We start from the raw sequence: 15,998 nt of genomic DNA, 5'->3' as shown, positions 1-15,998 counted from the left end.
ATCTCCTTCTCAAGCTGACTAGCTTCTCAGAACTTTTATAGTTTCTATGAACAGACAATATCCTTCAGCTACACGTAAACAAAATTTCCGAAAATTTTTCGAATGGTCGATGCTGTGGGGCGTGTGCCCCCTGCCCTCCGCAGGCACAACGCCCTGCACTCGTCATCAAATTATTTCAGATCATTGCTCATATTGGATTCTGGTCATGCGCAAATTTTTTGGTTCATTTCATCTCTTTTCAGCATCACCATTTTTTGCATTTACATTTAGTGTTGCTTTAAATTTCAAAAGTCTACTGAATGACTTCCATATTCTTTGAACCAAACAGGCTGCCTATTTTCCGGAATATTTTTTAAGCTTGTGACCGTAAATTAGAAGCCTTTTGATATAAAGATGTTTGTTTATTGTTTTGAAGTGTCTGCTATGAGAAGCTGTCCGTAATGTTCCCTTGTAAGCAGTTAACGAATAGATATTGCTTTTGACAACTTACAAGAATTTTACTGTTATTACAAAATTTAGCAAATTAAAGCTTAGCATTTATCAGCAATATCAAATGTATATTCACTCAACTTGACTGCTTTTTCGACTATGATGTTATCTTTTACTCTTCCGTTGATCGATGTTTATCTAAAATCGTATTTTTCCTTACTAGTAACCTCACTTGACAACACAAAATCTATGTTGCAGGAGAAGATTCCTTGATGATGGTTGGTGTTACCGAATGCAACATTTGCTTAACACAGCCGTGTAAAAACGGAGGTACATGCCTTGCAGCCTCAAGTAGGTTTGGGTATAAATGTGATTGCCAGCCAGGGTTTACTGGTAGTGACTGCCAAGCCAGGGTTGCACGATGTTTTCCAGGGGCATGTGGTCCAAATGGAGTATGTTCTGACACAGAAAATTCAGAGTTCCGCTGCAAATGCCCTATTGGGTCGTACGGAGAACGCTGTCAATACGGTAAGTACTATTAATATATAGAAAAGATATTGCTACCGGCAGAAAATTAGTACAGATGTATTATAATAGCTCGTGTGATAATTGACCTCCTTACATTCATGTTTGCAAAGTAATTTTCCCAGTAATAAATTGAACATTTTCTTAATAGTAATTAAACATTTTCTGAAATAAATTTTTTTCAAGCTTTGAATACTTCTGACTTTCAAGAATTGAAAATATATCCTAAATGAAATTTGAACAAATTGCATCAAAAAATAAAAGCCATATAATTTCAAGATGCAGCAAATCAAAATGAGTTATAACAACAATTATCAAGTATTGACAAGAGTAAGCATTCCCAGTATCGAGCAATGGTAAAACCTCCCTTCGGCAAAAAATTAACAAGGCTAGTCTACAAGCTATTTAGATATCAGTGACTAAAAAGGCCACCCAATATATTTCAAGCCATTCATGCCAAAAATAGACTTTGCCCTAACCAGCTCCACGTGGCTTAGGCCAACCAAACTCGGTGTGGTTGCAAGTCGTGTCCTAGATCAATTGCCAAAAGCTTTTTGATCTTGTTTGTTTCGTCAATTCAATATGGTTTAGTTTTTCTTTACTTTCAAATATATACTTGCTTATCTGAACAAAACATTTGCATGGATATCTCAAGTTTTCTTAAGGTTACAGCTTTGCAAGATCACTGAATATATTTAGATTTATGAAAGATTTTACTAATTTGCTAATTGAGAGGTGTTCCAAGGTTATGTGGGCAAAGGTCAAATCTCTTTATAGATTTTATCATGACGTCCGACTTCAAATTCTTTATTGTCGCAATAGAGATTCCGCCACTTGGTGTTGTTGTAGTTGTTAAATGAAGTTTAAATTTGCGCAAATCTTTATTTTTGTCAGGCTTGATCAGTACAACCTTTTGTTGTCGTTATTTTTATTATAAAAGATACTTTACGAGAAGATACTGTTGCCATAAACAACTGTGTCTTGTGATAAGGTTATATCTAGCGATATGTTTTGTTTTAATCAACCGCAAGGTTTTGCGTCATGGTGTACGTGTCACTCAAAGGAAAATTAATCCATTAAGAGTTTGAACCTTTTGCCTTGGCAGATTATGTATTTGTCTCATCTTATTGGTACAAAAAGTATCGTTTGGTACATCATCTCCTTCATCTGAATTGTCTGGTGTTGGTGGAGCATCTGAAACTGTGTTTTTTGGAAATTTTCAAACTTTTGATGATATATTTTAAACTTTGCGAAAAGTGTTAATCTTTTGGGGACAGCTTCAAACATATGAGAAAAGTTTTTCAATTCTGAGGAAAATTTTCACTTTTTCTTACCTAAAAAACTTTTAATGAGTTATTGCCAAAACTTTATCAGATGCTTTCCAAGATATCAACTGTATTTTACAAATAAATACATTGGAAATCATTTATCACTGTGCATCTCATTTATCTAAGCCTAAGTAGCTAGGTCTACATCGTGTAAAATGTTAAGTTTGGCTCAAACTTTGTAAAATGTTTTGAGCTTCGATCTCAAATTTAATGTTCCTAGCTGCCATCGAAAACATGTCAGCTTTTCAGCTGAGAAATCTCAAAGCTCAAGAAGCATTAATTCATAAGGCGTTTACAGTGCACAGTGCTGAAATATTCTACAAAATTCTTTAGTATAAGCCCTCCCACTTTCTGTAAAGACAAAGCTAATTCTGTTCTAAGCTTTAAATGTACGATAATCGCTAATTTATAACTGGAGCCAGGTGCTAAATTATGACTGATCGATTTGTTATAGCAGGCGAATTAGGCCGTTATTATCGTGATTTAGAACTCCAAAGCCAAAATCCATCTATTTTGCATTTTGCAATCAAATAAGTGTCTTTAAAAATTCATAAACACAGAAACAGAAGCAGTCTGGCATTACTGAATTTATTCAGCACTAAGACTTTTAGGGTTCTAAAAGCTATGGTTCCAATATAAAGTAGGGCTGAGTCAATCTAGATTCATGTCCGTACTAAATGGGCCTAAGGAAGTTGTTCAAATGTCGTATTCAATACAGATGAGCATTCCAGGTGGGCACTGGCACCCAAATAGCAAACTTTAGCCTGAATTTATCATCGATACTATGATATTTATGAGGGCAGCTATTCACTAATTCCTTAAAAATTTCAGTTTGGTTCTTCAGACATATTTCCTAATGATCGAAATTTAATATGAGAAGTTTTTAATGCTCATTCGATGAGAAGTTTACCAAGGGCATTTTAAGACCTGTTCCATTTAAAGTTTTACAATCAAGTATACATTTTCAGTTTAACTATTGAAGTGACTTGTTTATGACTTAGAAGATGCATTTTCTGGATTTTTTCTCCACTTCAACCATTTTGGTCATACTTTTTTTATCGAGATTTTCTGCCTTTTTGTTGTGAAGTTTTACTAACTTGCAGGAGCCTCGATAAGATCGCCATCATTCACAAATCATTCTTTTATGACGTTTCCTGGTATAAAAGGAGCCTGGGAGGACTTGCATATTTTCATCAAATTTAGGCCAAGATTGAGAGATGGCTTGCTGCTTTTTAATGGCGGCCTTGCCCCTTTGAAATCAGAAAACGATTACGTTTTGATTCGTCTTATCAATGGCTATGTACAGTTTGAATTCAACAGTGGATCTGGTGCAGCCGTCATCAGGCACCATGAGGTAGTGTCGCTAAACAATTGGAACACCATAGAAATTGAACGGTACCAAAGATATGGATCCATTGCAGTCAATGGAATGACGGCTGTCAAAGGCTCATCACCTGGTTACTCCATTGCATTGAATCTTGGACCATTGCTGTTTGTAGGAGGATTAAATGCAAGTGAGAGATACACGTTCAACAAGACAGGGCTTCCTTATCAAGGTTTCGATGGATGCATTCAAGATCTTCATATCAATGACAGGAAAATTGACTTGGTGACTGAATTTATCTCAAATCATGAGGTAATGGACTGTCTTGGGACCTTGACACCGTGCACCCCGTCGCATTGCAGAAACGATGCACAATGCAAGGTAAATAGCACCTTTTTGTCATTTCTAGTATGTGTCATCATGCACGTGGATAAATATTTTGTATGGCAGAATATTTCAAAAATTAAATATTCGGTAATATTAACTTTGAGAAATACTATCGAGACAAATTAACATCGTACTTTCCCCGATCCTCGTTCAACAGAGGTCCTACTCTCAATTTCTTTACAAGATAATCCTCAGATTATTTGACGGCTCCAACTAAGTCCCTATTTTTTATGGTTGGTAGAACCTACTTTTATGGTTGATGTCTTTGAGCGTGGGCTCTAGCTATCAATTTTTGCAGTCTTTATGCTTGCAGTCTATCTTTAATCTTTTTACTTGAGTTATATCTAACGAGTGAATATTTCAATGCTAATATTTTAACATAAATTTAAAAGCAAACCTAATGGATTGCAAATGTTTTTTTGTTATTCATTTCACAATATTAGAATATTTTTTGGGTAGTTTGGATACTTGAAGAACCCCAATCTCCTTTAAACATGGTACAAAGATACAACCGTTAGGTATCTGTTAGTTTGTATTGAAAAAAACAGCATTTCAATGTTGATATTTAGCTCCCATTAGATATGCAAATGGCTAAAATACCTAGAAGGTTTTGGAACACTAATGCATGGGCTCCGACAAAGGTTGAAAAGTGGGGGGGGGGGCAAGGGAAAATTTAAAACCCATAAAAAGGATTTTTGAAAAAAACTCTATTGTTCTGCAAAAAAGTGGGGGGGGGGCCAAGGCCCTGTAATGTCAGTTTTCAAGGTCAAATTCAGTCATCTCCCTCTTCCTTTTTGAACAATGTTGGTTTACGATAAAAGAAAGAACGAGATTAGGGAGTACTTTTTTCTTTTGACTTGTAATTTTTTATGCATCGACATTGTTCAGGGGTAAATGGGCGGGAATAGCAGAACTCGGGTAAAAAGATAAAAATATTGGGAACCCAACGCCAATTGCTGGGTGTTCCAAGCACTTTTGGCAAGCATTGTAGCCATAGCCTCGTCAAAAAATAAGTTGAAAGCAATTTCTTAGTATAATCGAATATGAGTCGAAAATTCTCTGCTCAGCTCTTGCTCTTTCAAAGACTATGCTAGACGGAACATAGTAAATTTTCTAAAAGAGATAAATTTGAATCTAAAGCACTCCGTCTACAGGTTGTGAGTGCCGCCACATACAAATGTGTTTGCCCAGCTGGTTTTTATGGCAAACACTGTGAATCGTTTACAAAGCGTTGTGGAAAAGTAGATGGCTGCAAAAATGGTGCTTCCTGTATTCGTATGAATGGCAGTCCCACTTGCCAATGCAAGCTTGGTTTTACGGGAAAAGGTTGCGAGAAAGGTAACCGATAGATATTTATAGCTTACACTATACTGTAAACTCTGTATTAAGCCCCCTTTCCTCTTAAGCCCTTCTCTCCTGACGAACCTCCCATTTTGAAGCAGAAAAAATAAGCCCCCATTTTCTAATAAGCCTATTGCTTGGAAATAGAAATAAACAAGCCCCTCATTTCTATTTAGCTTTCCCAGTGATATATACTATAATATTTGGGAAGTATAATTCTTAATTTGTGTTCTTAACTGCGTTATCATTGAGCCTCATATGCTATTTCAGTGCGTCGGCTATTTTCCTAATTCATAAATTACAATGCCTTTTTGGTATTCATTTGAAGAGTGAACCTTTTGTGCGCCTTCTAAATACTTTGGATCAGTGGCATAAATCCTAAGGAGCATTTATAAGCCTCCTCTCTATGAAGTCAACCTCACTTTTAAGCCCCTCACTGTATGGTTTTTGAAAAAGCCTTAGAAAGGGGGCTTAGTAAAGTTTTAAACTACTCAAATTTGATTTGAGGTGGGTGTCAAATTCCAGCCACAGGGGTGGGGGAGGGCAGGGAGCATCTTATACAATGAAAAATTCAAGATTCTATTCAAAGCACCTCGATATATAAAGCCGAAAATATTTTTTTACTCATTGCTACTTGCTTTTATTTTCAATTGAAAAAATTTACTTCGGTTTTTCAATTCGTTTCTGTAGAATATTCCGTTATGGATTGCTGATGAATGCTTACAATGCCTAGCTTGTGGTTCGGAAATCATGAATTTAGCATTCTTTTCAACCAAGCAGATAGAAAATGTCAATTTTTCACGGGTGAAATAGCTGTTCTTTTGCATTATTGTATTCGAAGGAAAACTACTGTATTTTATGATAATTGATAGAAAAGCGAGAACCGAAGTCTTTTACCTGTACAGCCACTGATGCATGAAATATGAAAAATGCTAACTTTATTTTACCACTGAAAATAGCTTTCCTTCATCTCTTTATTCAGCCATTAAGATTGGAAATGAAGCTCTTTTTAAGGGTGATGGGTATCTGAAATTTCCACGCCACATTTTAAGGTATGTTGTATGTTGTATTTTCTAGATTTTTTTCCTTCTTAAATGTCTTTTATTATCATTTGTTTCCAATGTATATATATGTGACCAAAAACAGGTTTTTGGCTACTTCTAGCTGATTACGGAGTCCTCACTCTTGGTGCCCTGACCCTGCTTCTTCAAACGATTAAAGTTGGTGATTCCTATGTCTTGTTATTTGCATTTAACAGGAAGCAAAAACTAAGCTATGTTAACAGTTTTCAAAATAGTTGTTCGATGTTAAATCCTTTTTGATTGATTTTTATCCTTGTCTAGAGTCACGTATTTCTAATTCTTACGCCCACTGGTATAATCTTAGTGTGGTTCAAATATTCTCTCACAATATGATATTACTATCAACTTACTACCATAGATTTCCAGGCACCTTACTTTTCAAGATTTCTTTTCCAACTGAAGAATGGTTTTTGGTGTAGGAAACCTGTATGATGTTGTATAACATATCCTAATATTTACTTGAAAAGCGTTAAAAAAGGGTATTTCCCTCAAATTGCAATATAAAACATCCTGCTATTATCGAGCTAAAGCTTGTACCATTTGAACTCTATATTCTAGAACCATTGAGCTGACATCATTGCAGTTCGATATCAGAACAAAGGGTGACAATGGACTGTTATTCTGGTTTGGAGAGGTAACCATTAATCTAAACAAAATATCACAATAAGAGAAAAGTCAATCAGTTCTAAATGTTCGGTATATCAATTTAACTACGATATCCCTATCTGAAGTTTTAGCATCATGGAAGCTGTTGAATTGTCTACGGAGATTCAATATTATATTTTAGTTAAAAAACAGTAGGTTTCTTGACATATGTCTACTTCAACGTTCTATATGTTACCTGTGCAGCTCCACAGGCCTCTGTCCTTGGTCCTCTAAAAAATTTTCTTTCTTAATGATCTACTTAACCACCCATCCATACTACCCCCTACATATTTTTGTGTGAGACTATTGAATGGTGTTCTGTAGTAAAAAGTTGATATTGCTACGAACTACTTATTGGTCAGTAATAAAGATGCGATACTGCTACAATCTTCAAGTAGCTCTGATATAAACAAATGATATTGCTGTGGACTACTAATACTGGTATTGCTCCTAAGTAAAAAATTTTTTGAAAATGCAGACTTGCTAATAACTTTTAACTGAAAGCATAGAGATCATATCGAGTAAGAATTTCTCTTTGAGTTGAAGAGAGATTAGAAATTTCAGGACCTCGAGCTTAAAAGTAAAGAACAATGATTTCGCAAAACGTTTAGAGAAGATAGATTTTTGCCATCCTTCTCATCTCTATAAAATCAGACAATTATCTCTAAAACGTCCGTCATTTTATTACTATAAAAAATAATTGGACTTTTTTTGGCCAACTGTTTCATTAGCGTTGTATAATTTAGGTAGGCAGTCATTCAATGTCCAGCTGTGACGTGTCTACATCAAAGAGAAACTCTAATCTACTAATTACAGTTCTAAATGTTTTCATAATTGCTAGAGAAGCTTTAATTCTTTAAATGAAATCTTTTGCCAGTGCTAATTAACAGTGGAGTCTATACGATTTGAAATCACCATGGAATATTATTACGAGCTTACATATATTATGGTGTTTCAATTAAAAGCTCTGTTCAAAATGGAAAAATTCATCAGAAGAGATGTAAACTCGAACTAATTGAATCAATGTAGTTAAGATTTACGTAAATTATTTTATGATATCGGCAGGTGCTAATGGCTGGTTGCAAATTATATTAAAAAATGCTTTGCTGTTTCTTTATGAATGTTTGACTACTATTTTGTACGACAAGAAAGCCCTCAGTTTAACTACATTGCAATGACTTAATTCTATATTTGCATCCTATGATCCCATCATTTAGCTCACTGTAAAGTTAAATCCAGACGACTTATTAGCATAAAGTTAAACAACTTCTTTTCTGGAAGGATTTGACGAAAAAAGAACAATAAAGGCTCTCTGATGCTTCTAGATTTTAAACTTGATCGCATGTAGCCCGTCTTAATTTATTGCAAGTTGAAAATGCTTGTCCTAATAACTTCGTGTGAAACCACTCAAAAATTCGAATAAATTCTAGACAAGACCCTGGGCAAAATCCACCATGATATATTTTTACCTGGTTGTCGGAATAGTGGAAGGAAAAACCATTGATTTGACACTCGTTATAAGGAAATTCAGTAACGTTCTGTCCAATGAAAGTTAATTATATTTAATTTTTCACTAGCATCTCCACTTTTATTTTAACGTCTTTTTGCTAATTCATATTTCAGCAAAATGATGCTTCAAATGGGAAGAGCCCAGATTTTTTAAGTATTGGATTGAAAAGTGGATTCCTTGAAGTCAGGTTCTCATAGAAACATTTTTAATTTATAATCATTTTCTCATAATTTATTTCCATTTTATCTTCATTTTTAAAGACCAACAGACTTAAAAACCCATCTTGAAATGCATAAATTAGAAATAAACAAGACGGATAGAAAATATTCCCACAATTTCTTGCATTGTCTGGAATTTCGCAAATTGCAGTCACTTTGGCAGAAATACTTGGTGTCACTTTCCAAGCGATTCTTCTGTTAATGTTAAAGGGTGATTGATAAACTTTAGCATGGAATAAAGCGACTATTGATGCAAATGGAAGGGATGGGCCTGGGATGTGGCTGCACCCCAGCGTCCCTGGCGGTTTTGTTACTATAAGATGGAGTTGATCAACAGAATATTTCTTTTTTTTAGCTACGAGCTTGGAAGTGGATTAGCCGTGATACTGACAAAGACACCATTGAATGATAATAGCTGGCATACAGTCAAAATCTCTAGGTAAGCATTAGAAATGAGTTAAAATATGTTTTTCGTCTATAACTGACTAAAGAAAAATTCAATATTTTTTCTCAGCAAAGCATAAAATTTGTCTTTTACAAACTGGCATATGTAAAGAGCCCAATTTGTAATGAAGTTTGCCTTTTGAAGGTTAGGATAATAGCATGGGAACAGTGATGAGTAATAAACTTTAAAACCGTTTTAAAAGCCTATATGATTTTAGAGGACTGATAAAGGTTTCGATTTTGAAGATTGTTAACAGAGCCTTTTCTGCATCCTTGCATTTCTTTCAACTTCCTACCACTCCATGTATGCATTGGAATATAGTCTTTTAGGAAAATGGAAGCAAAACAACATATTTTTTATTTCTGCTTTTAAATACTTTGCTTCTCTAAAAAAGTTTTGAAGTGACCGTACAATGTGAACCTAAAACATCCATTATAGTGGCAAGTGGCAAATTAGCAATGTTTGTTAGTGCAGTACAAAAAGTCATTTCTAAATCACTAGTTTTCTTGTCTGCAGTTCTTATGATGACTGCAGTGGTTGCGCTGAAGAAAAATGCCATAGTTGTTGAAGACAAAATGGCCGAGAAGGCCATTGCCCCCCCCCCCCTCCCTCCCCCTACCTATCTGGAACTTTATTGCATTTCAGACGCTATTCGAGAAGCTTTATCTAAATGAACCCCCCCCCCCCCCCTAAACCTTTAGCTAAGGCTACGCCCACGAGGGGGGCTATTAATTTAAAGCCACTGGTACAACTTCAACTTGAAACCCAGCGAGCTCAAAATAAACACTCTACAGCTACATGTAGAGTGCATTGCGTCTTTATTCCAAGGTGAGCATTTTCTCTCGGACGTTTTTCTTGGCTCCAGGAACTGGTCAACTAATGTAATGCTGCTTATCCAGTCTGGCGCATTTAGTTTGATTAATGATTTTCGTGGATTTTCTAACCTATTCCAGTTTTAGATGTCTGCCACATCCCAAATCTAAAAACCCTGGTGGCACAAAATGACAAAGAACAGACAGTTGATTGATTGCTATTTGCAGAAACATTTGATTTATTTTAAGCGTTTTGCTTTCACCAGATATCCAAGCGAATTTACCTGACTTACGGCTTTTAATTGATTTTGTTTGTCAGAATAACATACATTACTCTCCTGTTCTCATACATAATATGCATTTCAAATATAATCAGGTTCTTAATTGACTGACCAAAATCAAAACACCGAGGTTGCTCGCAGAAATAATCCAGTTGACTAAAGTTGGTACCATAATTACCTGTTTGGTACCATACATGCTGAACAAACAGTTACAACCAAGTTCTTACGAGTGACTTTAGCATGCTTCTATGTTTAGTTTTTCTAACTCAGTTCTTCAGTTTAATCAAGATCAAAACTAAACATCAAGCTTATAAATCGATTTCTTTAGACCACCCATGCTTTATCCATTCGTATAAATTATCACGAATAATCTTTCAAAAAACCTTCTTTAAAATTTTTGTCTCTCATCAGTGAAGTCAACGAGACGGTTTGCTCCAAACCTAATAACGTAATTATGCAAAGAAGCAAACTTTCAATACAATAAAATTCTTATATAAGCTTAAAAACGACAAAACAATATAAATAAAAAGGAAGCAATCGTTTGAAATCAAATGCTTGTCAAAATGCACCTTCTCCGTTCGTTTCTTCATTCACGTCGAGAGGGATGACTTGCATGCTTAGGACTTATGCTGTTTGTACATGTTGAGTTTTAAACTGGAACCTATCCATAGACATGCGAGTTGCTACCCTGGGTACCAGAGCCGCAAAAATTAAAATTAAAAAATAATGCCCAGGGTAGCGAGTTGCATGAACTTGGGGCTGATGTCAATTTTGACAATCTTTTCAGCTCTAGCTCATAGGGCTGCAGCCCTCAGCTCCATGGCCCCTAAGTTATGAAAGCAACAGGCTCAAAATTTTTGTAAAGTAAATATCGTCTCTTCTTAGGTCTGCTAGAAATGCAACTCTTTTCATCGATGGAAAACATATGGCACATACTAAGTCACGTGGAATCAACACCAATCTGGATATAGAAGCACCGATGTTCTTTGGTAAGCAGTAAACGAATAAAATCATTTCCCGGAAATTTTAAAGTCCTTCGTCGTAGTAGGCAGGCATTACTATGTTTAAAAACTGTCGTTAAGTAAATTTTCAACAAATTGTAGGGTGCTCTTTTCGCTAAATCCATTTACCTCAACTTCTCGTTCATGTATTGTTCATAGACTTTGTAGATTTTATTGAATGTTTTGCTAATCCAGTTGGTTTTTCATTGAAAGGGTCGTTTTAAAAAAATTAAAGTAAAGATATATGTTAATTACCACGGGCTGGTGCTAGAAAAATTCAGAAAAAAGAGTTAAGTGAATAAGGGACATTATCATAATGAAATTATCTGCTGAAATGTCAAATCCTGCAAAGACGGGACGCAGGTTTTGAAAAAAAAGAGGAAAGGGACAGTTTCAAATGATTGAGATTTGGCTAACTGCTACCGTCACTTCTTTTTAGCGAGAATTGTGATCAACAAAATAAGATTGAAGCACTGTAAAAAATGGTGACACTGCAAAAGAAGGGAGAGAAAGCCGAGTAAGTGAAAGTTTCTAAAAGAGGCTGGCAACGTTTTGAATCCCTTTTTGAAAAGAGGCTCTCATAAGGAGGCCAGAAGACGTTTTTTAAACAGTTCTTTAATTTGAGAGAGTGGGGAATGAGGTGTTTAGTTTTTGTGGAGTCTTATTAGCTGATTTGAAAACATCGTAAAAGGCAGCGTGTGACTCGATAGAGCATTTGGGGCTATCCAGTGAATGAAATCCAGTGTATGAAATTCAGTGGAACGGTGCTTTGACAAGTAAGGTAATAAAAGGTTTGTTTAAATAAATTTAATATAAATACTTCTTCCATTTAGGTGGTGGTAAAGACGTCGCTGCGTTGACTGGCCAAAAATATAAGAACTCATACACTGGATGCATTGCTAATGTTCGTGTAGAAGACAAAGCCATCTTGCTTCAGGATATGGCCGAAGATGGGCGCAGTGTTCACCCATGCACAGAAAACAGCATTTAACACAGCGAATTCTTTACTGCAAATATGTTTTCTACTTATCTGCTGTTTTAATGTACTTTTTACCAGTTCTAATTTTGTACTGCACATTTGTTACACAGTATCTTCTCTAATCTATCATGTATTTTGTTTACGCTGGAATGTTTTTCAGCTAGCATGAAAATATTTCAAGCCCGTGATCTTGTCCCACGTGTTCTGTTGTAAATGCTAAAAGCTTCATAGGAAGATTGCGTTTTGAACCTTTGTTGATGAGAAAAATTGAATTTCCCAGTTTTACATTCATTGTTTTTAAAGATACTAACATTTTTGCTAGAAAGTCTGCAAAAAAGAAGAATCGCAAAAGGACATGGCATATTTTGAAAATTCCTTTATAGGGCACATGTTAGGGTATTTCATCTTGAGTTTGGGTGTGGCTGTGATATATCATTAACGTGGTTTTAAGCATCGCCCATGACTAAGTCAACACGCAATTTTCGAAATATCGACAACATAGTTCGTTATTTTGCGTAAAATTTTATTCAAAGTTATATTGCTACTTGATATAAAGCAACAAGCAATCAAGTATGTTTATAAAAGGTCTAAATATCATTTAAAAAGGCGAGCAGGAAAAATCTGGGGTGGGGGAGAGAATCAATTAATAAAACAGAGTGAAGCATTATCGAAATAAATTCTCTCGGAAAATTCTGTTTAAACTTTAAATTGAGATTAAGGACACTTATGTAATCGAGTTCTTCTGAACGGGAATATTTTCAAATTGAACGCATTTTTGGCGAATTCTGCAGAAAGGCTACAAATTTCTATTGCTGAACCTGTTCAAAGAAATTTTCCTTGGCTTTTACTCAAATGGTCCAATGGGAGTGTCCAAATTTGAACTTGACCAGACATCGCTCTATTCTAAGCAAGTCTTTGGAAAAAAATTGCAAAAAGAATGGAAATTTTGATATAAAGCAATTATAATGAAAAAAAGGTGAAATGCACGCGTGAGAGAGTTGCTACGACCTATTAACAAATGTTTTGCTAATTTTATTTATGTCAATGTATATAATGCAAAAAATAGCAAGGAAAATTAATATAAAATATGTTACATTTAAAAACAGTACCGGATTTCTTGGAGAACCCGCCAAGGCGGGTTCTTGCAAGCCCCTATACCCGAAACTTTTTTCCCTTCATGGAGAGCCCGCCAAAGCGGGCTCTGGGTGGACCGCCGGCCCGCGGCACGCCGAGCCAGTGGACCGCCGCCCGCGGCACGCCCACCCAGTGGACCGCCGGCCCCCGACACGCCAAGCCAGTGACCCGCAAACCCCCCCCAAGCCGAGAAGCAAATTAGCAAAGAACCAACTAACGCCATGCCCAACACACAAACCCCCCCTCACACAAAACCCCAACACACACGGCTTCGCCCCCCGCAGAGGCGTGCCCCCCGCAAAGGCGTGACTCCCGCACAAAAGAGGCTCCCACCAAAAAGAGGCTGTGGGGTGCTCCCCCGCAGAGGCTGCGACAACCACGCCCTCTGCCATCACAAAATTTTAAAATTTTGTGATGGCAGAGGGCGTGGTTGTCGCAGCCTCTGCGGGGGAGCACCCCACAGCCTCTTTTTGGTGGGAGCCTCTTTTGTGCGGGAGTCACGCCTTTGCGGGGGGCACGCCTCTGCGGGGGGCGAAGCCGTGTGTGTTGGGGTTTTGTGTGAGGGGGGGTTTGTGTGTTGGGCATGGCGTTAGTTGGTTCTTTGCTAATTTGCTTCTCGGCTTGGGGGGGGTTTGCGGGTCACTGGCTTGGCGTGTCGGGGGCCGGCGGTCCACTGGGTGGGCGTGCCGCGGGCGGCGGTCCACTGGCTCGGCGTGCCGCGGGCCGGCGGTCCACCCAGAGCCCGCTTTGGCGGGCTCTCCATGAAGGGAAAAAAGTTTCGGGTATAGGGGCTTGCAAGAACCCGCCTTGGCGGGTTCTCCAAGAAAAGCTAGTCTTCCTTCCATAAAAAGGCAAAAAATATCAATAACTATAAATAAGGACGTAGTTCAAAAGTTTAATTTATTGAGATGTATTTGGGCAAGAATCAAATGTTCTACTGTATGTGGTGAAGTGTATCGTATTTGGAAGTGACGATTTTCAAATGTAGTCTCTTGCAATTAAAATAATATTTATATTTGAGACGATATTTTGTTTGATAAAACTTATATGCTGTAATAGTTTCCGATTTCCTAATAAAGGAGGGGGAATTTTGGTTACTTCTATCGCCACTATGTTTCTTTCAAAGGGTGTTTGAAGTAGTTTTGGGAATTGGTAGTGAGTTTAAAAATGGCCATTAAAAAAGGCTGTATCTTTTGATTGAAAAACCTGAATAGGTTATAATGCAGTCATTGTTTTGAATATAAAATAATCGGAGTTTCGTGTGGACCGTATGGGCCGCGCATGTGTTATTTGATGCAATTAAGCTGTACCCTAAAAAAACCACGGGATACTGGATATATTAGATTCAAGAAAATTCCTATGCTTCGTCAGCGCAGCCTAACTATTTGGTTAAATGTGGGAGGCTTATTACTGTACGGATTATAAGTAGGTGAATGCTCAAAGCCTCAATCTAATAATGAATTTTGGCAAATAGCTGTAATTGAGACGTTGTTAATGAGCAATTGATTGACATGTCTCTAGTGAGCCAAGTGCCCAGATACCTAGACCTAAGGTCATTCACTGCAAGGGCCTGGGTAGCATTGTTTCCTCATGTATAATGAGCAATATTAAATGTAACGGCTTTGTCTGTGCCAAGTGTCCAGATATTTGGACCTAAGGTCATTCACTGCAAGGGCCTGGGTAGCATTGTTTCCTCATGTATAATGAGCAATATTAAATGTAACGGGTTTGTCTGTGCCAAGTGCCCAGATATCTAGACCTAAGGTCATTCACTGCAAGGGACTGAGTAGCATTGTTTCCTTATTCATAATGAGCAATAAGAGATATAATGATTCAGTCTGTGGCAAGTGCCCAGATATCTGGACCTAATGTTATTTACTGCAACGGCCTTGGTACCATTGTTTGGTCATTTATAATGAGCAATAATAAATATAACGGCTTTGACTATGCCAAGTGCCCAGGTATCTGAATCAAACATAATTAAGTGCGACTCGCTGTTAAGCATTGCTTCGTCCTCAAAACGAATTTCGAATTCAACCGGCACTGCTTTGATGGTACATCGTTTCTATCGAAAGTGTGGTCCGGGTAGCCAAATTATCCTTTTTAATGTTGCAGGCACGTTACTGTACCTATATGCATCAAGCAAGACTTAATTAATTAATCAACCTGCCAAAAAAGCAATTTCGAAACCATGCCAAATACGTCCTTCACAAATGCACTCGATACAGGGCAATCATAGGGGAGCCACCTTCATTTGCAAGCTTATGGCCCCTTTGGCTCGAATTAAGGACCTTTCTATGAGTGGATATCGCCCTTCTTTCTAAAAGGGAATGTGAATAGCTTAAAGAGCCGTTGCGTATCAAAGTAAACATAATCATCATCCCATATCACGAATAAAATTTTTTTGAAGATAAGCTGTCATTTTCCTTTGGAAACGACTAAGGGCGATTTTTGCTTCATGGAAATGCCGTCTATTAATTTTTTATGCTCAAAACAACGGCGGGGCAAGCTATGACGCAGCAAGTTTAGAAAATCGAAAAGGTTCTCTTTCCACGGT

At 37.0% G+C, this 15,998-nt stretch overlaps 1 protein-coding gene across 1 annotated transcript in view; it reads left to right on the top strand.

Moving 5' to 3' along the window:
• LOC148957980 (basement membrane-specific heparan sulfate proteoglycan core protein-like) overlaps positions 1-12,495 on the top strand; it is a 91,839-nt gene extending 79,344 nt beyond the window's left edge. Inside the window, exons 25-33 of the mRNA XM_089113958.1 lie at positions 688-957; positions 3,386-3,987; positions 5,148-5,331; positions 6,317-6,386; positions 6,975-7,050; positions 8,685-8,758; positions 9,145-9,228; positions 11,213-11,316; positions 12,162-12,495. Coding sequence (XP_088970084.1) covers positions 688-957; positions 3,386-3,987; positions 5,148-5,331; positions 6,317-6,386; positions 6,975-7,050; positions 8,685-8,758; positions 9,145-9,228; positions 11,213-11,316; positions 12,162-12,319 — 1,622 coding nt within the window. The 3' untranslated portion in view covers positions 12,320-12,495. The remainder of the gene's footprint in view (positions 1-687; positions 958-3,385; positions 3,988-5,147; positions 5,332-6,316; positions 6,387-6,974; positions 7,051-8,684; positions 8,759-9,144; positions 9,229-11,212; positions 11,317-12,161) is intronic.
• Positions 12,496-15,998: the final 3,503 nt, after the last annotated feature.

Source organism: Rhopilema esculentum, chromosome 19 (assembly GCF_057945365.1).
Source record: "Rhopilema esculentum isolate cy_ngs chromosome 19, ASM5794536v1, whole genome shotgun sequence".
Classification (NCBI taxonomy): domain Eukaryota; kingdom Metazoa; phylum Cnidaria; class Scyphozoa; order Rhizostomeae; family Rhizostomatidae; genus Rhopilema; species Rhopilema esculentum.
The sequence above is the reverse complement of the archived record's forward strand: the minus strand, read 5'-3'. Positions and strand labels throughout refer to the sequence as shown.